The 21,752-nt window shown below is 42.2% G+C and overlaps 1 protein-coding gene across 3 annotated transcripts; it reads right to left on the bottom strand.

Annotated features, from left to right (window-relative positions):
- Positions 1-322: 322 nt before the first annotated feature.
- G3BP1 (G3BP stress granule assembly factor 1) lies at positions 323-21,235 on the bottom strand. 3 transcript variants are annotated; one of them, XM_035559873.2, is made up of 12 exons: positions 21,061-21,235; positions 8,914-9,027; positions 7,595-7,676; positions 7,077-7,250; positions 6,180-6,270; positions 5,584-5,677; positions 5,011-5,215; positions 4,179-4,280; positions 3,581-3,692; positions 3,071-3,196; positions 2,853-2,983; positions 323-1,393 (listed from the first exon to the last, which is right to left on the bottom strand). In XM_035559873.2, exons 2-12 carry the CDS (start codon positions 9,006-9,008, stop codon positions 1,187-1,189), a joined length of 1,419 nt encoding a protein of 472 aa, XP_035415766.1. In that variant the 5' UTR covers positions 9,009-9,027; positions 21,061-21,235; the 3' UTR covers positions 323-1,186. The 3 variants fall into 3 exon arrangements, 2 of the variants coding, with proteins under 2 accessions (XP_035415766.1, XP_035415769.1); XM_035559876.2 differs by having other exon boundaries at positions 2,853-2,962; positions 21,061-21,188; XR_007708860.1 differs by lacking the exon at positions 323-1,393 and adding an exon at positions 1,672-2,609 and having other exon boundaries at positions 2,727-2,983; positions 21,061-21,177.
- Between the last annotated feature and the right edge of the window lie 517 nt (positions 21,236-21,752).

Raw genomic sequence — 21,752 nt, 5'->3', positions numbered from 1 at the left:
TTCTGACAAAAATGCCATCTATTTCAGGTTCGGCAGAAGCAGGAGATTAAATTAATGCCTCAACTGCAAAAGTAACTCACTTATTGTAGAGAGAAAGAATGTCACAAAAGTACTTCTGCAAAATTTGTAACAGAACCTGCCCAGCATCAAAGCTCAATTTTTAAGTTCCGCATCCAAGAACTATTCAGTTTTGATTACTCAAATGCCAAACTGATAAACAGACAGTATTAAAAAGCTTCAGCTGTAACCACCTCTACCTAACAAACTTAGTGACAGAATGAAGAACATCTTCCCCTTGGAAGAACTCCAACATACTCTTGACTTGATAAAGCAAATCTAGACCTTTTTTATTTTTATTATTTTTTTAAACAATTTGCCAAGACTGGAATGAGAGATAAATAGAAGGCACAACAATTTTGCTTTTTTATACAAATACAAACTAAACATGAAAAAACCTCCCTATTTCAATAAAAAAATTTCACAAGTTCAGGAAAAGTGTTTTAAGAGTCAAGTTCTAGACATTTAAAACCTATCCCACAATCCAAAATTTTAAAGTGGTAAAACAGCAGTTAGAATTCTTTTCCGTGATCACGTATCAAAAGAAAAAAGATTCTACGGATACTCATTATTCCACTTTTACAGCGCCACAAAGAGAAAGGTGAATGTCAATTTTTCAAGTGGCAATATCTCCAGATCAGAGGATGTTCATACGACCCTCAAGGGATAAATCAATAGTTTTGCTTTCCTGCCCTTGAAATACTTGCCAAGTACTATGTTTTCCTACAGGCTCTTGAACGCATGCACGTGAAATATTATTCCACTGACTGAAATGCACCCAAATTCAGTAGAAGGGGAGAAAAAAGGAAAAACAAAGACATTCTTCTAGGAAAGACCACTGGTACCAAAAAAAAATCCAGTCCGTAAGTTTGAGGTGAGCAAGGAAATTCAGTTCTTTTCTTTTTAAAATCCACTTTTCCTAAAACGTTGTTCCACAAAGCTGGAATCTGGGACAAGGACTAGAAAAAATAATCACAAAACCATAACACAAACAAAAAGGGGCCAAAATAGTATCAAACGTAGCAGTCTATAACAGGCTAGGGCCACATTCCAAGATACCCAAGGCTGAAATTCACAAATCTGCAGGAAAAAAAGGGTTTGCGCCACCACGTCAACATCCACGATGCATTCACTGGCGTTGCCCGATCCCCCTTCCAGCTCCAAATCCTGGCTTCTGGGACATTCCTCCACGTGGAGGCCCTCGAATCCCACCTCCCAGCCCCCCACGAGTGCCTCCAGGTCCACGTGGTCTGTTATCTCTGCGGTCACCCTCCCTGGCAGCTCGTGTTTTCTTCTCCTCCACATTCAAGCGCACCTCTCCCCTGAACATGATAGGCTGTAACAAGAGAAAAGAGGTACTTTCATTAAGGAAATATCCGTAAGTCTCCAAAGTCAAAAGATCCTTGCAACTTCGTCTAATATCCTCCTTTCCATCCAAGAAAAGTGGTTTTCAAAAGAACAGACGTTTCTTTTTATATCTTCTCCAGCCAAGCACAAGACTGGTTGCATAGCCTGACCATAGCCATTTTCTAGTAACCGTAAAACAAATCTCAGACCTAATACTGAGCATTCTGACACTTTAAGTAGTATTTAAACTATTAACAGTCACCTAATTTTATTAATGTGGTAATCCAGTCTTCCACCAGTTTTTTCTTCTGACACATTAAACATTGGATCCTCTCTACCACCTTGCTATACAGGCCAGTGAAGTCTTTCACTTTGATCAGGTTCAACTTTTTAGAGTTGCAGCAACAAGTGCTTGCTAGATTGGAAACCTCGGTGAAACGAGAACGGAGATGAACAGGTTGGCAACATCCAGAAAGCCTCACTGCAGCCAGAGCTGAAGTCCAAAAAACTAAGAACTACAGGAATAAGGATTTGATCATTCCAAACAACTTATTCCAGTAGTTGCACAAACAAGAACGTGAAAAATATTGAAAGATATATCATTGTCAGCACAAGTGCTTTCATCAAAAAGTCTAGCTATTTAATTCTGCTGAACTGGTTACAGAACTAACAGATCTAAGGACGAAGTACATCACCTTGCTTTAGCCATCAGCTACGCTGGACAAAGCAGCTGTAATAAGATGCTATGACTTCATTACAATCCCAGTGCAAACTCTCGCATTACATCAGATAACAGACATCAGGTTTACCTTTTTATTAACTACCTACCAAACCCTTTAAAACTTATCTTCTCAGGATAAGAAGAGCCCTACTATTTCTGGACACATGCTTGCTCAAAGCACTGGGCACACGTGCAAAGCAACAGAATTTAGCACTGGTCAAAGCAGGGTAGGAGGTATGTTAAAGTACTTTTACAGGATTTAAGTCTACATTAAAAAATACTTTAATGCCCATCCACTGTAATTTATGCATTTACATGGGCTTGCAGCAAAGATAATTGTTTCTGCCTCTCTCTCAATCCCTTCTTATTCAACTTCTGGCAAAAAAACCTCCTTGCCCATACAGGTCAGACTCTACCTTTCTTCTCTGAAAGGTATTTACCTGCTTCCTGTGCAGAGCTCAGCAACCTCTCTTGGGAAAACCCTCTATAACGAAAAAGTTTTAACTCACTTGAGTTGTTACCAGCTACTTTGATGACAAAAGGCTGCCTGTAAAAGTGTTGTACAGGCCCTTAATATAGGAGGCAAAAACACCCCACTTACTTGAGAATACACATGAAGTTAGAAAGGGACCAAGAGGAATAACTTCTTGTCAGTCACTTGAAAAACACTGCCTGTTATCAGAGCAACTAATCACTGAACTAATCACTAACAAAAAGCTTATTTTACCCTGTTGCTAAGGATCTTCTGAACTGGTTCAGGATCATCAAACACCACAAACCCAAAGTTAGGGAGCTTCCCACCACTGTTGATGCGCAGTTCAACCACATTGCCATAGCCTGCAAGAGAAGAGCCAAGTTCTTGGGTCACACATTAGAATGTTCTGTTGACCGCACGGATGGCCATAACCCCAAACCCCGAGAAGTACAATAGAGCAGCCAACTTACTTTGGAAAAATTCTTTTAGTTCACTCTTATCCACATCATGAGGAAGGTTCCCAACAAATAGCTGGTGACTGTCTGGGTACCTCACAATCCGTCTAGTTTCCACATCACCTTGTTCGCCCTCACGAACTTGAACATAAAAGTAAAGTTTAAGAAAATCCAGTCCAAATAAACAAAAAGCTAGGCATGGTCAGATCAAATGCCTTACTATAGGATAAGAATTCAAACTGTCTATCCATTTACACATTAAAAGAAGTAAGCATCCCACACTAGCAAGTTTGTAACTGCTTATTTTTTGTTACCTGACTGAAATCAAACACTGAATAGAACCTTGGATACTTCACAGAATGCTAAAACATGCTCTAGAGCTTTGCAGACTAAGATAACCTAGAATATCCATCTAGGTAGAAATATTCACTTACTGACAGTTAATGAGATTTTCAAAACTTAGATCACACTGATTCCCCAAACCAAAGGGAAGAAAACGGTGTTACAGTCTGTAGCTTTTCTTACTTGGTCTAGGACCCCTCTGTGGCGGGATGTTTGTTCGCTGCTCCCTCACTCTCTGATCCCTCTGAGGTCTCTGTGGTGGGGTCTGAGATTCAGGTTTTGCCTCAGGACGGGGCTGTATGAATTCAAAAACAAATTATCATGCAAGAACCAAACATAACAGTAGGGTTCAACTCTTAAGAGCTTACTATGAAGTTACAGATAAAATACCTTGAAAATATAGAAAAAAGCCTAAATTTGGCTCAGCAAGGCCACAGTTACAGTTTATATTACAATAAATTCATTCATGACAAGAGTCTTGTTCATCAGCAAAGGAAAAACCATTAGAGAAACTGCCTCTCCTGCTAAGGGGGTAACTTTTTTAGACTACAGATGCAGTCAGCACTCGTATGAGCATTCCCTGTTTTTCCTTCACAAGGAATTATTCCTTCTCAATACAAAAACATGGAATAACACTTACTAAATCTCACAGGGCACTGTGATAGTCTTCAGTCTCTCCAAGAATTCAGATCATAATCAAGTAGATTACACTACATTTTTCCTGTCTCAACTTACTGCCAGTCAGTTTAGCACTTAATGGCTTTAGGTGCTGGATTCCTACCTGTGAGACCGGTACTTTCACAACGTGAGGTGGTATTCCTGATACTGGAACAGCTCCACTGGGAGGGAGGTTCTTACTGGTTACTGATGCCCAGGAAAATGTCTAAAGAAATGAAGATTGTAACTCAACTCCAGGTGCTTATATCTCTCTGAAATATATTTCAGATGATATAGCTAACAGGCACAGGGTAATAGGATAGCTTAAGTTTTACTTGACATTCTGAATTCAGCCTTTAAATTGCTCCAATTCAGAAGACTTTGTATTACGGTAACAAAGTCACACTTTAACCTACTTCTGAAACCCATGTAGAATTGAAGTACGACACAGCAGCAGCCTAACACCAAGTATCAAACAAGAGTTCAAAGTATTGCTTTCTGGAATATTCATTTGACTACTTTTGCTTCTCTTGACACTGAAGCGTGACAAAAGTCACCACCTCAGAATAAAGTCACATTTTACCCATTCTCCTGATTTAGCACATTGGTTACAGTCTGTTCAAAGTTTCAGAAGCTCTGTTTACAAACAAAGAATTTGAGCCTCTCACTGTTGTCACAGTTCACACACCTACTAAGTTCACAAAGCCTTCCTTTAGGTCCTAACATCATAGTCAAGCAGTTACTACCTATAATCTCAACTACCTATTACTGTATAGGAGCCAATGGAAAGGAGGCAACTGGACTTGGAAAGAGTAACTTGGGCATGGAAAAGAATTAAAGCATCTAAGCACTTTTATCTAATTCCAGATACTTCTTGCACCAGAACAATGAACAAAACAGAGTCTAACACTGATGAAGCCACTACACCACAGAAAAGTGCCACCCATTGTCATTACCCTGGAGTCTTCTTGTACTGCAGGGGCTGGATCAGCAGGAGCTGGAGAAGGACTCTTCTCTGCAGTTTCTTCTGGAGCTGACTCCTCCAACACTGGCTCAGATTTTTCTTCCTGCACCTCTGGCTCAGGTTCCTGTTCAGGTTCTGGCTCTGGCTCAGGCTCTGCCTCTGCAGCTGTCTCTTCCAGGTGTTCCTCTATGTCATTGCTATTATCACCACAAAAAAAGGAAGCAGAAGTGGTATCGTATTCGATTAGATCACTGGATGGTAAGGAATACTACTTGTTCAATACAGAAGTCAATCACATTGCGTTCAAGAGGAAGAACAAAACTAATCTGTCTAGATGAGGCTACACTGCACAAGCATGCAGGTCTCACAATAGTATGCTACAGACCATCAAAAAATTGCATCTACAGAAAATCCGGTGTCCCTGCCTTCAGCCTAACAGCACTTAAGTTTCATCTGTCTTTCAACTGTCAAAAGGGACAATGATGAGTAGCATTAAGTTCATTTGACTTGTTTTACAAACAGTCTGTATTACACAACACCTGACTTAATCTAATGTAATTATTACCTGACAGCTTGCTCATAATAAGCACCAGTATCATCAGGAACAGCCTCAGGTGTCTGCTGTCTTTCCTCAGGTTCCTCCCCTTCTTCCTCCGATTCTACTCGGAGTTAGAAAAAAACACACAGCTTTAATATTCCGTACAAGCCCAAGTCATCTTCCACAACATGTATTTGAAGCCTTGTGTTTCCTATTTGTGCTCTTCAGCATATCAAGACATGACATTAAACATATTTCCTTATACTTATGCTATCATTTAGGTTACTCAGTTTTGACCAAGGTCTAACAACATTTTCCAAATACTTCAGAAAAGCAGATTTGTAGCCTACAAGTCTGATTGCTATTGCTCAAAAAAAGTCTTACAGTTCTTTTAACAGAAACAGAATATGCCAGAAAAATAGCAATTGTCTGTATATTGCAAATCCTCGCTGAAGTATAGACAGCATAGTAAAAGAAGAATAAAACTACAGACAAGAAAGAGACCTAGAATACCCTGAAGCCTAATGCTTTAAGAAAATGCTTCCTCTAGTCTGGGAATTAAGCATTGCGATAGACTCAGGAACAAATACCAGCAGAATCATCCAAGATTTGCCTGTACTTACCCTCTGGAGGCTCAGTGTCAGAGTCACCAAAAACTTCATCTTGGTAGCGGAAGATATCATTGTGGACATAAAACTTGTTTGCAACAGAACCCTAGAAGGGAAAAGGAAGGAACTGATTCAATTAAATCAACTGCAATAATGTAAAAAATGAAGTAAGGTAACAGTAACTCATGGAGCAACTCATCCTTCTCCCATTTAAAGATTTATATAAGTTTGCCCCCCTTTAAAAAAGCCTGCACTATTCAGAAAAAACAGCATCATACTAGGCAAGTTAAGCATGCATGAACCAAGAGAAGAAATTCATTTAGTGCTTTTTAAATCTGATAGCTGACAAAAACATTGACAAAGTAGGAGCCAGAGCTCTCTGTGAAGTATCTATTTTTCAGTTTGACCTAGGGCTAAGAATTAAGTGATCTCGCAATCCTTTTTCACCATCATATTCAATTATTTGAACTATTTTGTTCAAAAAAGATGCCTATTTTGAGAGCCACCTTCCAATGACAAGTAAACCATTTAGAGAATAAGAAAATCTGGATCTTTTGTCTTCAAAGGACAAAGTGTTTTCCTCTTTCCACTAGTCCTTTCCTGATACAAGGGTAAGTTCCTAGGAGGGCAAATCAAAGAATAAACTTTGAAATGCATAAGGAAAAAGTGTTGCAGGTACCTAGTAGCCATATTTTTTAGGTGTTTACATCTGCAGTTATGATATTCTGGGTTAACAGATGAACATACCGAAGCAGGGACATTCCTTCGGAATCTCCGGAGTATTACTACTAAATTGTGTGGTAAGCTACCTTTCTAGTTTAACTCCTCAGATTCCAACGGTGAATCAAAAAGGCCTCAAATCTTGACATTAGAGTGTAAGCACTGTAATAACTGTCACTCAATATAGCATACCTCAGGCGCAAGTACAAACGTCTGCATGAACCTGCGCACTGGCTGCATGTTATTGGAGAGCTCTCCCATCACCTGGACTACAACACCATCATTGAGGGTAGCATGGGCATCCACATGACGGATCTTTGTGTGGCAGTCCTTGAAGTTTAGTGACAACACCTTCTTGTGGATTTCCTACAAAAGCACAGAATAAAGGTTACACTGCGAAAGCCATTTCTGCTAAGTCAGCAGCCTCCAAAGAAAGGCAACAACACACTCAGTTTTAGATTCTATTTCTAAACTCTAGCAAGCAAGCTTGGCAGCATTCTCTTTGTTTTGCTTTGCAAGCAATTTTATTAGCATTACTAAAAGGAAGCACATCTTGCTTAACTATTGCTGTTTACAATTAGACAGTTGTTTCTCCCCATTTTCTACAGAAAACACTGACAAAGTGAATGAATCACAGCTGGATATCTGCCTCAACCACAAAGGAGACCAGAAAAAGAATGAAATGACACTAAGTTTTTCCAAGTACTTACAGATTGCCCATAGACTGCATCAGCTGGTTTTCCATTAGAATCCAAGCCACCATGGACATAGGAAGAGTTCTTTCCATAAAACCTGTTGGAAAGAAGTTTTAAATATTTGTTGTGCAACAACACAGAGCCTCTACATTAGAGTACACTATAATATACTATCAAACAAGTATTTTCTGCCTTAATTACTGGAATACAGCCATACAATTCCAGAGTGTCACTAACAGTTTTTTTGATCAAAGGAGAAAAAAATGCAAAGTTCTCCTGTGTAAGCTGCAGTGTTCAGGTCTGTCAGATACCCAATCACTAATAGCCAAAAAGTCTCTTATAGGAAACTGGATGGTGCAACCCTGTTCTCCTCTTCCTGTGTAAGGGCTACAAAGTAACACAGTAACCTGAACACACAGGACATGAAAGGCTTCCCTCAAGCTCTGGTTTAAAGCTTCAGCAAGGAGCAATAGCAGTTTTTGTTCATCTACAGTACTGAAAGCACTGCACATAAGCCTCCCATTTTATAACTAGAAATTACAAGCTAAAAAGTCAAACATCATGGGACTGCATTCTGACAGCAGATAAAAAAAGGCTAGAACTGGAATCCACAGCATGGCCTAAACTTTCCTCTGACCCAAAAGGAGGAGGTCAGCTGTCCACTTAACTGGAAAAAATCTCTGAAAAGCCTTTTGAAGGCTTCCCTGAGACTGGAAGAAGGAAAGTTTCAAGAGTTGTTTATCTACCACGTCAAAGCACAATATAACAAAACATATCTTCAAAAATGAGGGTAAGTCCTCAATGTACGATACCTATCAAGTCAAACAGGACCATTTTGTTTCAATAACAGATTGTAGTTTGCTGCACATTCATAACTTGTCTGACTTCAAGAAGCAGCTGGTGGTATGACTGAGACATACCAGTATAGGAGTACATGCCATTTTCAGTTTCTCCCCTAGTCAGAAGGCATGGTACCAAGACAAACAAAACTGTTTAAGTAATGTTTATCCAGCTTTCATTTATACTGATCACAACTAGAAGTAGCAAGCAACATACTGATTTACCTTTATTTAGAATACCTCTAGCAGTATTTCAATAGCAACCAGAACAGAAGTTTTTATAGCTCCTTTAATCTTCATTATTCATATTTTAACCTAGTTGATCAAAACTGGAAGTAAACTACACCCAGAGTCTGTCTTGTGTAAAATAGACTTAAGTGCCCAAATCTTAAATCTGGCAAGCCAAGTCATGGGAGTAAGTTTATTCACCGATTTTAACAAAAAAAATTAAGAAATGCATACAGAAAAAAAACATCAAGTGAAGCAGAGCCTTACCTGTGCAAATAGTCAGGTGCCTGGTTCAGCAGAGTATAGTACTGCCTCACAAATTCCCGCCCGACCAGCAGGGGACTTGGCTTCTCCATCACCATTTCTTTGGTCAACTGAAAGCTAAAGAAAATCAAAAGCTCCATAAAACACTAGCATTGCACATCACTGTTCAAATACTGACAGTATAAGCCACATAATCATGGTGGAAAGCACACACGAAAACCTGTTAGCAGTTCAACCGATATATTGTCAGAGACATCAGTCTTTGGTGCTGAGGAGGAGGAGAGGACTGCCAGGGAACAAAACCAAGCGGTGGGAGAGGCTGCACAAGCAGCCCTCAGTAAAATGCAGGTAACAAGCAAGCATGCTTCTTCAACAGGATTTGCTAAGTGGCTAAGTCATTTATAGTTGATCCAAGTTCTACTTACCTCACTTGACTTCAGAATCAGAATTAAAAGTCAGATGTTCCAAAGCAAAGCCTGTGCTACTCTATTAAGGGCATTTTTAAAAGGTCAGAAAAAGTCCAATCTATTTTTGTCAGTAGTGCAGCACTCCCTGCCTGTGACTGACAAGTGCTGTAGAGGAATATCGGATTATACCAAAATTACTGCGCTACAAACAAACGTATGCTGCTTTTCCCTTACTTTCCCTGAACTCAGCAGGTTACCTATCACTTCAATCTAAAAGATCAGTCACATACCTAGACCAAAGGACAAATTGATCTGGGTACCTTCTACCCAACTTCAGCGAGTCAGTAAATTGCAAGAAAGAAGTATTTGCAGGTAGATTATATATACACATATCCCTTCAGGACAGGTCAGTCAAAACAAAGCACATTCCTGTTTCTTTCTTTTCGAGTATTCATGCAAGCTGTTCAAACTCATACAAGACAGATTGAAACTGGAAGGAGAATGTAGAAATATGCTCTGGTATTGGTGCACGCAGTTCAGGTGTTTCTGCAAATCCGAACCAATACAGTACCAACTTGAGCCCCAGGAAATGACCGCTAATTCAGAAGGCATCTTTCACTTATGTGCTTTTATTTAATACTGCAGTTACGAGTAGCTTCAAACGGCAGTGTTACCTAAAGAACTAAACAATGGAAGTCAGACTAAGTGGGTCCTCTAGCAGAGCAATCCAGATGGAGTCTGCAAAGCGCATGCCACGGCAGTTACGCTGGGACAAGTTTTCTCTTGTCACATAGCAGCACCCTGTAGCCAGGGTAAACACAGTTGCCCACAACTATCACCTGAACAAAGCCAGTGGGGACAGACTGCCTTTTCTGTGCACTTGTGTAAAGCCTCGTCCTGTTCACCCCAGGATCTTGTCTGAAATTCAAGAAACGTAGTGAAAGCAACAAACAAGAACTCCTTTAAATGCTAAGAACGGATAACAAACTGTAGCTTCAGCAGACAGAGGTGACCTACCAGGTTAGGATTTTACATCAACAGTTTCAAGTGCATGTCACATATAGGTCTGCAAAGGAAGCTATTCCTCACACATCCAGCAGTGTGGTTTTGAAAAAAAAAATTTCAACACCTCCCCCCCCCCCCCCCCCCAAAAAAAACAAGAACACAAGGGGAGGCATGGAACATGGGATTTTGCATAAAGCTAAATCCAAACTAATCTGGCACCTTTCTTCCATCTCCAACTGTGGTCTAACACAAAACATGCTGTAAATGAAAGACACAAGAAAATATTTAAGCAGTGGCAGAACATGCCAGTAACATATTTGAGGATGTGATTCCACCCAAACCACCAGTAACAGTCAGTATGCATTGCATCCAGTCTAGACAGAGATACAATACACTAATTCCTATCCTGGGAGGTATGCAGTTTAAGGTTCAAACCAGAAGGTACAACTAAAATGCTACTACTACAGCAAAACTTGGTATAGCTTTGTGTGCACTGATGTGCATTGTCCTGCTTTTAACAGAAAAAAAGGTGAGTTATTCACACCACTTTCTCTTTAAGTTTTAAAGAAAGCCTACTCATTCCATCTCTGAAATCTGAAATGCACTTTTTCCTAGTTAAATACAAGGGGAGAAAGATCTGACAGGCTCCAGAGGATGAACGTATACATGAGCTCCTGCTCGTTCAGTAGGAAGTGTGTATATCAACACCGTACAAGGAAATGCTACCTATGTGACAGCACACAGGGAGTAAGACCAAACATGACCTAGAACTAACGAAGGCTTTTCATACATAGAAAAGCTTTCAGTTGCTGATGACATTCAAGAGCTAACCATGGAGAAAGTGCTATGCCACAGTTGGGTCTGGCCTGCAGGAAGTGCTCAGATTCTGCAGACCGCTTTCATTTTAGGAAGTTCCCAGTATGTGGTTTTGAAGAAGCCTCTGAATCATAAGCATAGTGTCCACACATACAGATGTCCAAGACTGAACACAGTCTGAGGTAACTAATTAAAACCTCAAATTTATGAACTTGATTGCCTTCTAGTGCATGTTAAATTAGATCCCCACAAAATATCAGTAAGAAAAACACAACAGGGCAAGTAAGGATAAGTTGTGGGTACCATGCTGATTTCCTAATTTCACTTTCTATTTCCTGTAAAGCACTTGTGAAATACGATCACTGCAAGCAGAATGACCCTGAAGCAGCTGCAGTGGCAGACAACACCTTCACTTTTTAGACTCAGCTTGGTTTACCAGGCAATACGAGACTCAATTGTTGCACAGAAGTTCAAAACCTTGCCCGTGCTGTGGGTTTACGATTGGAAGACCAGTTCTACCATATCTCCTACACTGAGTAGGGCAAGAGCTCCACGTAAGACAGCACATACACACTCCTTGTTCACCCCTCTTTCCTTTTTCTAGGGGAAGTTGGGGGTGTAGTGAATGCATTTCATCTCTTTACAGACTAGTTTCCTCCAGAATCCAGCCACATCCCTGTTGATGTCCAGAGGCAGATTTTCTACACAGTTTTGTTAAAGGAATCAGGCTCCTTTGAGAATTATTTTCCAATTGCTTCTAGAATATGAATGTACAAAGCTGGATTTCCTCACAAAATGTGAAACTGTTACCTGCCGGACTTGAATCACCACAGCTCACTACCAAAAGCTCTTTCAGATTTGTCCTCAGTGAAAGACTCCTCACGAGTATTAACCCACCAGCACTCACATCATCTTCTGTGCTGTTCTGACTTGTCCCAGCACTACACTGAAGACATGTGGAAGGTAGTGGCTAGTGGTTATGTCATATTTACAAGACATACTCCTACTGCAGAGGGTGAAAAGTCTCAGAACCAACTCTTTCCATGGAAAGAGGAGGAACAGCAGAGTGCCCAGTTCTCCTCAGGATCTGAAAAGAAATGGGGAAAACCTCTATGTGACCTAATCAGGGGACAACAATCTGTTTTTACTCCTGCTGCACCTGCTGTTCTGCCAGTTGCCATCTGTTCTTGAGCCCCAGCCAGCGCAACCTGAATGATACAAGCCAAGCATCACCAGAGTATATTTGCTCCTTAGCACTCATGAGCAGTTTGTTACTCAGCTCTCTATTCCTTGACCTTAGAATAACTGCAAATATTTTATACTACATTTCTACCGCACAGATCATGATAGTACCAAATGTTTGAGCTGTCACTACATTACTCCTGATAGTTTATCCAAATGCTGTTGTCAATTGAGATTAAAGGATGAGAATTGATAGGAAAAGCTGGAAATCCAATGAGATTCATTCAGAAATATGCATTCATATTACTCTATATATGTAAAACATGGAATAATTCAAATTATAGCAAATATATTAGAACAATTCTGCAACATAACTGAGCCCTTTCCTTAAGCCAGGAGACTTACAAATACCTCCTTTACAGCGGTTATCACCTGGCTAGTGGAAAATTCCACCATCTGTTACAATGCTCCTACTTGGCAGGAACTCAATGCCAGGCACTGAATTTCTAGAGTACAGTTATGTAAATTAGAGCCATTTATGTAAATTGTGTATTAGCAAATTTAGGTCCACAGAGCATATTAGCATGTTACTATTAACAGAATTAATAGGGTCAAAGAAAATCTAGTATTTTCCCAGACTGCTATACAATTGTGAAAGTGAACCATTGGCTGTCTAAACTTTATTTTTGACTTATATTCCATACAAGAAGCAGTCTGTCAAAAAAAAACAGAGCTACTACAATGGATTGCAGTTCTCTGATTGGAATATTACACAGCAGACACAAGGAACAATCCTACAGCAGTTCTACATGCTCTCTTTTGTCTGTTGGTGTGCTGTAAGACAAGAATCACATGAGCCTCTCTCTACAAACTGGTCCATTTTATGGAGTAAGAAGTGTCGTTTCCTCACCACCTTTTAATTACAAGTTTAACTACGATATTCTCCCAGAGCTGTTACACTGCTTCCGACACCCTAGTCAACTTCTATGAAGTACAATTCGTATCTTTCATTTCTAAATCTTTACCCCTAACTATACAAAGGCAACTCTGACAATATAATTGATGTGCTTCACAAATGAAGATATTTTCCCCTTTAAATGACAATGTCAAACTTCTCATGCAATTCTACTTCCCTATTTTCATATCAATTAATTCCTTAACATAAAAGGACTTGGAGAACTCAAAACACCCAGAGAAGCATCTACATGTAAGTGTATCACATTACAAAACTAGCAAAAAAAGCAATTTTGCTGGACTTTAAAGGTCTGGTCAATAATTAACAGGACTGTGTAATTAAGTGTCATTCAGGATTTCTGCAGGTTCCTTCGGAAGAGGTGGGGATGTTCAAAGCTACAAACCATTTATCTATATGGAGTAACCAGCATTAGAAGCAGTTGCACTGCTGCTTTGGAGAATAGAAAAACAGCCAGTACAAGTGAAATAAAACTCACTAATATTTTGTATGTAATGCCTGCTAGAAGCATACATTAAATCAACAAAGGCAAAAAAAATCCTGTTAGTTCCCCTTCTCCACACATTTTGTGTGACTGGTGGTTGCTACTGATGCTGATTAAACAAAACCAGGGCAGCCGGTACCTGTGCGAACTGAGATACAAAACACTGCAGAGGGAACAATGAAACGCAAACAAGCCAAACTTGCATCACTCGGCAAATTCCAGAGCCTGTCTCATCCAGGGATTTGTATCACTATGCTAGCTTTCTCTCAAGTAACGTAAGCCTTTTCGAGGAAATGCATATTTAAAAGACTACAAGATACCAGATACACCGAGATGTGAGATGCCCTTCTTCTAATACAGCATTAACCATCTGAGGGGGAGAAGGAATAAAGAACAACCCCAGTTGTTAACCTCAAGACCGAACCATGAAGAGCTGAAAAAGCACCTCAAATAGGTAAGCAACAAAAGCTTCAAAGCACTAAGCTCCTTTAAAAAACAGGAGTCATTACTGGTGTCACATGGGTGAGGTACAGTGTCACAAGGTGCACTATCACAGCCTGCATTTTATGCACAAGCCATTACAGTTACCTGCCAGCAGACAGTTCTACTTTTGAGTTTTGACAGATCCAGAGGGAAAACACTGTCTGAAAAATCATCTTAAGAGGTAACAAGCCATACGCTGAAAGCTACGCGATAGGATAACTTGCCCAAAGAACAGTGAAACATTTAAAGATGGAATTTGCAACAACACATCATGAGGTTAGGAGCATTCAAATTAACAGGACATAATTAAGTACTGACTACAAACTTCCAGAGACAGGTACTCCTCAACCAAGATCAGAGCAGTGTACGAAGAGCCTTTATTAATAATCTTCAAGATGTGGATCTGGATACTTAATGCAGCCATTTCTCCATTGACTAATAAAGAATAGCATCTTCCATCCAACAGCCACACTGCCTACAGAGAGGCAGTGCCTCTGGTCACAGGGTACCTGAGGTATTACCAAGAGCTGGATTTAAAAAAAAAAAAAAAAGAGACAGCAACCAGAATACTCCACCCTCGGGTAAAAATCTCTCTGTACTTTATTAACATGATACTGCAGAAAGGCAGAGCAATAATACCTGAACCCCTTTCTGATGCTCTTTGAGATATACTGATGAAGGACTCTACGGAAGAGCTACACGTTGTACTAACTAGAAAACAAAAAGTTAAGAAAACTGAATTCAAGATTAACTATTTGGATAATTTGATTAGAAAATAATCAGGATAAGAAGATATAATATAGTTATGTTTAAAATTGGATAAAAATAGTTCAGAATTACGTTCAACACTGCTCACGTTAATACTTGAAAAACCACTGCTTGCCAGCGGCAGATGGGAAGCCTTACCCAGCAGCAATGTACAGCCCTTAAACACTGCAAGAATACAAATAAACAAACCATGAATTGCTGCAGAAGAGCTGTCATTCTAGAAGTCAGCCTGTGTTTTTGCTAACAAACCTAAGTGTGAACCACAAGTACATGGATGCGATGGAGTCTGCCAGCTTCCAGTCAACATTCAGTGTTTCTTGTATTGTTCAGCTCTGCCAAGCAAGAGAGAGACAAACTGGTGATTTTTTTACTGCCATTATTCAGAATTTAAATGAACAGTGACCATTTCAGAGGAATACAACTTCAAGAGCATTAAGATCAAAAGCAGAGAAACCGAATACAAAGAGAACTACCTGAAGTGTAAGTACGGCACAGTGATCTGGGGATAATAAGAGATACTATCCTAGTTAGGAACACAAAGCCCCACTTACTGTCCAAAGACAAACAGCAGATTAGGCTCTGTTTAAAATGGAATGGAGACAGAAGTGATCTAACTTTGAATCTTAAAATAAATTGGAATTACGCTTAAGTGTTATCACAAGAGTTTCTCAACAAGTCTTCTTAGCCTCTGTCCACAGAACTTTCCTTTCCCTGAACAGAGGGCCTACATTGTTGTATTTTTTTTCCCTTTTTAAATCTTTTTCAGCTATCTTCCAATTTTCTACCACTTTGTATCACGCAGTCACCACTTCTATTCAGTGAAAACCGCAACATTAGCGATACACAGAAGGAGACTAGCACTTTGGCAGAAGCAGCTAAGCATTTCGGTTCCTGCTTAGAATTAGCATCAAGAAACAGGTTTTACTGCAGAGTTAATGTTGTAACAGCTGCCCTGTGCCCATGACCCAGCAAGGGTCACCTTTCAGCCATCAAGTTCAGACTGCAGCTAGTGTATTTGCATTACTTTTTGAAAACTTCTGCTGTTCTGTATCACAGGAGAAGGATATTCAAACTCCGAAGATACATATCTAAGTTATTTCTTACATTACCAACAGACCAAAACACTGAGTTTCACGGGCAGTTTATTTCAATAACATGCACTAGAGATTTATGACAGGGGAACGTGAGGTGTTTGCCCTCCATTCTCAGATGTCCCAGCATGGCTCTGCACCTCTCAAGGAGTTATCACAATCTGCATGCCACCCTTTACACAAAGGAGATGCAGAATAGGTAAAGCAGAAGCTCGAGAAAGCACAAGTTTAAGTTGCTATTATTCAACATTTATTGACTAGAAAATACTGAAGCACCAAACTAGACATCTTAATCCCTCTGGTCTTCCTAGATGCCCAAAAGGCAAGAGAGCTCTGAATTGATGGCTACTTTTCTAAACCCCTCCTGTGGAAGGGCTCCGCTACTGACAGCGGACCTGTACAGTCTCAGAAGTACATACAGACTGAATTTCAATCGCTATTTGGGGGACCTTCATGAGACAGCAGTAAAGGTCAGCTCTCACCTGCGGCAGGTCTTACCATACAGTCTGTAAGCAACTCGTGTTTTTGTTTTCAGAACACCCAGAAACAATTTGGTCATCCTGCAGTAACAGTTACCCCCAAGACAATCCCAACAGCCTCCACCTGTACCAACTCCCCTGAATCCCTTTCTGTCTCTGGACATACAGACATTAACATTTGTAGCCAGGCGTGTTATATTAAGTGAACAGCTCCAAAACAAATGGAACATGCCTCATCCCTTCACCATTTCATACTAGTACACTTCCAGGGGCTGCTTATATCCTGCTTTAGTTTGATGAGGAAAAGCTGAAAATTGTCTTGACATGGAAATAAAGCAAGTTAAGCAAGGCTGCTGTAAGGGACCTGATGTAAGATAAACTCAGATAATCTGCCCTGAGCATAACTAGTTCAGATCATCACAAGATAGCTATGTAGCATTAAGCCTTACACAGAAGATCGGCCCCCATGATTTGACTGAAATCCAAAATTAACTCCTCTTCAAAATGCGAGTTCTCCCAAATCTCAAAGCCTTAAGAATTCACAGAAATATTCCTACGCTTCTTTTAATTCTAAAATCAGGTCCTCCCAGAGAGGCCATCTCCTACACTAGGTTGAAGGATTTCTATACCTAACTAGACCTATTCCAACTTCCCTTAGCCTATAATCAGAAGTACTGTTTTTCTGTAAAGCTACATTTTAGCCATGGAAATTTCACCCTAAAGGCCAGTGACAGTCGGAATGGTTTGTTTACTGATTTTGTTAATGAAAATTAAGTCACTTTATGTCCATGCTGCTCTCTGAACTGCTTCACTATGAAGTAGCTACTTATACCCTATGATTTTGCCATTAGAACAGGTTTTGTTTTGACATCCAAGAGCTGCTCCAACAACTCAATGAAGTTGGCAGCAGATCCAGTCATCTTCTCTTAGCTCTGCAATTTTTCCATTTGGCTCCACTGCAGCTTCTTAAAGTAAAAAGCCAAAGTTACTCCCAAGCACTCAGATGAAGCAGATTAGAACACCTAGCTACACAGATATTACAATGAAATAAGCACACTCCCGCTTGGATTAAAGTCACAAGAATTAAGATTTGACAAAATATTTTCTGCATGCCAAGCAACAGATGCCTTTAGGAGTCAACCAAGTCACCTCTATTTCAGCCACAGAAGGCTCAACCACCAAATACAGACTGGATCCTAGCAATTAAGGCTGATCCATCATGGTATTGTTACTTCAAGACATTTAAAAACAAAACAGATCAGCATAACAGCCAAAAGTGAAGCTAGAAACAGCACAGGGCAATGCAGAAGAAAATGGATGATGGCCACCCACATTTTAAGATTCCGTATTTCACATTTGCCTCAGCAAGGAATGTACAGATCTGTTATAAACCTCGTAACTGACAGCTCACCATCTCCAAGCTCTCAGAGCAAGTACTCCACCAGCTAGGCCTTCTGGAAGAGATCCAGCCTTAATATAGCTAAACTGGGGCTCCAAACCTATATAATACTCATTGCCAGCACAGTTTGAGGCATCTTTTTAGATTATCTGAAGGTTAAAGTTTTTGTTTATTTTGGTTGGGGGTAGCATCTTTTTTCCCCATTTGGTCAGTGAAGTAGCTGGAGATTATCAAGTCTATCAGCAGTTTCAGCACGAAGTTATTAGTTTCTTCAAATCAATTCTGGAAGTTTGACACAGGCACCTGTAAAAAATATCCACTCTTCTAGACAAAACTATCACTTCCACCTTTGGTTTATTTCAAGTACAGCGGACTACAGCCAGCGTAACAACTAGCACCACCCAAAGCCATGTTCTACTTTGATTTCCTCTTTGATTTTTCTTTCATCACACTACTTCCTTGGACAAAAAGGCTCAATTCTAGTATTAAAACTAGAACACTCAATTCAAGCTTTCAAGTTTTTTCTAACTCATCCGATAAGCCATTTATGTTAATCTCATGACTGCTCTCTCAAAATGACTACTGTTATGAACAGAAATATCAATGTGCACATACAGTAACACCATTTTTGTTTTATTATACTTGCATTAAAGCATGCTCCTCAATATACACTATTATAACAGTCCGCAAGGAGAAAAAATGCTAGCTTTCTGAACCAGTTTTCAGACATACCCTCAGTCACTACTGAAAGTGAATGGTATAGCAAAACCAACATCACCTCATAAAAAATGCTAAAACAAGGTGCATCTTACTGAGGTTATTTTTAAGTGTGAATTCTGATAGCAAACTCAAACTTTTGCTGTACATTCTCAAAAGACCACGGGCAGTGCAGTAAGCGCACTAAAACCAGAACTACAATAAAGAATTTCCTGTTTCATTACGTGCCTGAAGGTTTCAAGTTTAAAAACCAAGGTGTTCAAACCCAGAGTACTATCAGTTGTGCGACAAACTCGGTTGATGCTGTTGTGTCAGCAGCAAAATGAACAATAGGGCAAAGCGGTCCTATACTCACAGCGCACAAAGCTTTCCCACCATCTACTTTTGGTTTTGTTTCTTAGGTCGCAGTGTCACCAAAAAAAGCGAGGAATCCCTTCAGATGATGCTGATGTTTACATTTGACCCACATGCACAAAGGAAACTTGGTCTGCCTGGTCTTCTCTTTTACTTTCAAGTACATTTGGCAGCCTTCAACTAAATGGGCTCACACTTAGACAAGTTCCCTTTTTGGGGCTAGCTTGTATTCTTCTATTTCCCACAACTCAATGGAGACCACTATTCAGCTGGATTTTATGTATACAAGATTCTTTTAAAATGAAGATTTATATTTAAAGATGTACATTTCCAGAGGTTCCAAAGCTGAGGTGATCCTTTTTCTAGGACTGTGCAGAGCTCCGCTTGCTAGTGTGTTTTTAAGACTGCCTTTCAGGAAAACTAATTTTGGAACATGAGTTACTAACAAAAAGCCTAGAGATTCTCATCACAAAGATGCTCTACTACTGGGGTACAAGATCCCTAAATACGTAAATACTTACAAACTGGCCTTCAGTTTAGCTATGTGGCCTACTAAGCTGCCTTTTTTTAAAAAAAAAAAAAAAAGACTAAAGCTCAGCTTCACTACATGAAGTACACTGACTGAAACACTCCTGGAAAAGGTGAGTCCAGTTCACAGGATGCGCCCCTGCTACCCCCAGAGTCACAGAAGTATCACAGAACTTTTTTTTTTTTTAGTAAAACTAAAAGTCTTGATCTTTAAAGAAAAGGAATTAAAAAAACCTGAAAACTTGGCGAAAATTAAGATTTCAGAAAAGAACTCAACTGCAGTTTTTGTTTCCCAACTTCTTCACCCCCTTCTCTTTATGATGCCCATCTGCAAGGTCTTGTTAGCTGAACACAACCCACCACGCACTACATCTGATTTGTGGCACCTGGAAGCGTTAGCTTTTGGAGCTCAATAGCAGTGTCCACATTTCCTAAAGCTGTCACTTCTGCCTGTGAGAGCCCAGGCTAGACAAAAATAGCACGCACTGAAAATATGGCGGCTTGCTGCAAATGCTGCTTTCAACCAATTGGGGGGGGGGGGGGGGGGGGGGGGGAATAAATCATTTTCTTTGCAGCGACTAACTGACTATATGTATGCAAGCCTTAACAAAAGAAGTCACCAAACAAGCCCATCAAAAATTGGTAACGTATTAGATTACCCAGCTCGAGACTGAAGCGCACGTGAGAGATGTACGAAACCTTCCCTCTGTGGGTTTTCCTTCCCCTTCTCCCCCCCTCAATCAGCACACTGAGAGCCCTGCAAGAGGCCGGGAAGCGCCCCCTGCGAGCAGCACTTCGCATTTAAATCCTGGCTTAATCTCAGACCCAGCCAAGGTCACGCCGCGAGCGGGGGCAAGATACGCGCCCTCCGGCCGGAGCCCCGGCTCCATCCATCCACGAACCCCACGGGGGCAGCCCCCACTCCCTCTGGACACCCCCCTCTTTCTCCCCGCTCCCCAGCACCCCATCCCCGGCCGGTTTGGGCCCTCCCCCCGAAAAAAATCCACTCCTCACGGACACAAAACCCCCGGAGCCCGCCCAGCCGAGAACAAAGCTGGCGGCCCCGCGCCCCGACCCGCACCATGCGGCCCCCCCACGCCGCTCCTTCCCGGCCCCCAAAACAACCCCGGGGAGCCCCGAGGGGGAGCCTGGCCGCCCCCTCACCCCCCCTGGGCAGCCTCCGGGAGCGCTGCGGGCCCTGGGGGCTCCCCACATCCCCTCAAGGGGCCCCGGCCGCGGGCGGGGCGCTCGCCACAAGGCCCCGGCGGGCCCGGGGGGACCTCGTGAGCGGGGCCGCGGCCTCCTAAGCGCCGGGGGGGGGGGGGGCACAGGCCCCCCCTCAGGCCGCGGCCTGCCCCGGGGAGGGGGAAGGGGAGGGCACGGGGGGGACGGGCCCCCCTCAGCCGTCCCCCGCTGGCTCCCTCCCTCCCTCCCGCCCGGGCCGGGCCGGGCCCCCCCGTTCACCTGCGGGCGGAGCGGGACGGGAGCGGGAGGCGCCGCTTCACCACAGGCCTGCCCCAGCGGATGAGAAGCACCTCACGCAGCGGCGTGCTCTGCCGCCGGCTGCATATATCCGGCGCGCAGCCTAGCCCGGCGGCAGGCGGATCCACCAATCAGAGCGCGCCGCTCGCCCTCGTTCGGATGGTGATTGGTGTGCAGGGGGAGAGGGGGTGGGAGGGTGGGTGAGCGGCAGGTCGCTCCACCAATCACGCGGCCTTACTGCGCGGGGAGCGAAGATTGACCGACACGCTGCACAACCAATAGGCGGCGACATTCTCGCTGATGGGGCGGGATGAGACCTGATGGATCGCCCCTCCAGCCAATAGAACGACAGTACCCGCGCTTCTAGGCGCGAAGGGCGGGGCTGCCCTGACGCGGTAGTGTGGTTGAGGCGCGCAGCGGCGCCCTTGAGAAAGTGCTGGTAAACCCCGTTATAGATAGGGGCGGGCCAACGTGCGGCACGGGGCGCGGCGGCCAATGGGAGCGCGCGGCGGGCCTTGACGGACAGGCAGCCTCCGGCGGCCTTAAAGGGACAGGCAGCGCGCGCTCCATGCCCAGCACCACCCCCTGCTGGAGGACAGGGGGCGCGCACAAAATGGCGGCGGGGCCATGCCCCAGCTCCCGCTGCCCGGCCCCAGGAGCCCCGGGGCACGGCG

Source organism: Cygnus atratus, chromosome 14, assembly GCF_013377495.2.
Source record: "Cygnus atratus isolate AKBS03 ecotype Queensland, Australia chromosome 14, CAtr_DNAZoo_HiC_assembly, whole genome shotgun sequence".
NCBI lineage: Eukaryota > Metazoa > Chordata > Aves > Anseriformes > Anatidae > Cygnus > Cygnus atratus.
Note: the sequence above shows the minus strand (reverse complement) of the source record. Positions and strands in the feature narration are given on the sequence as shown.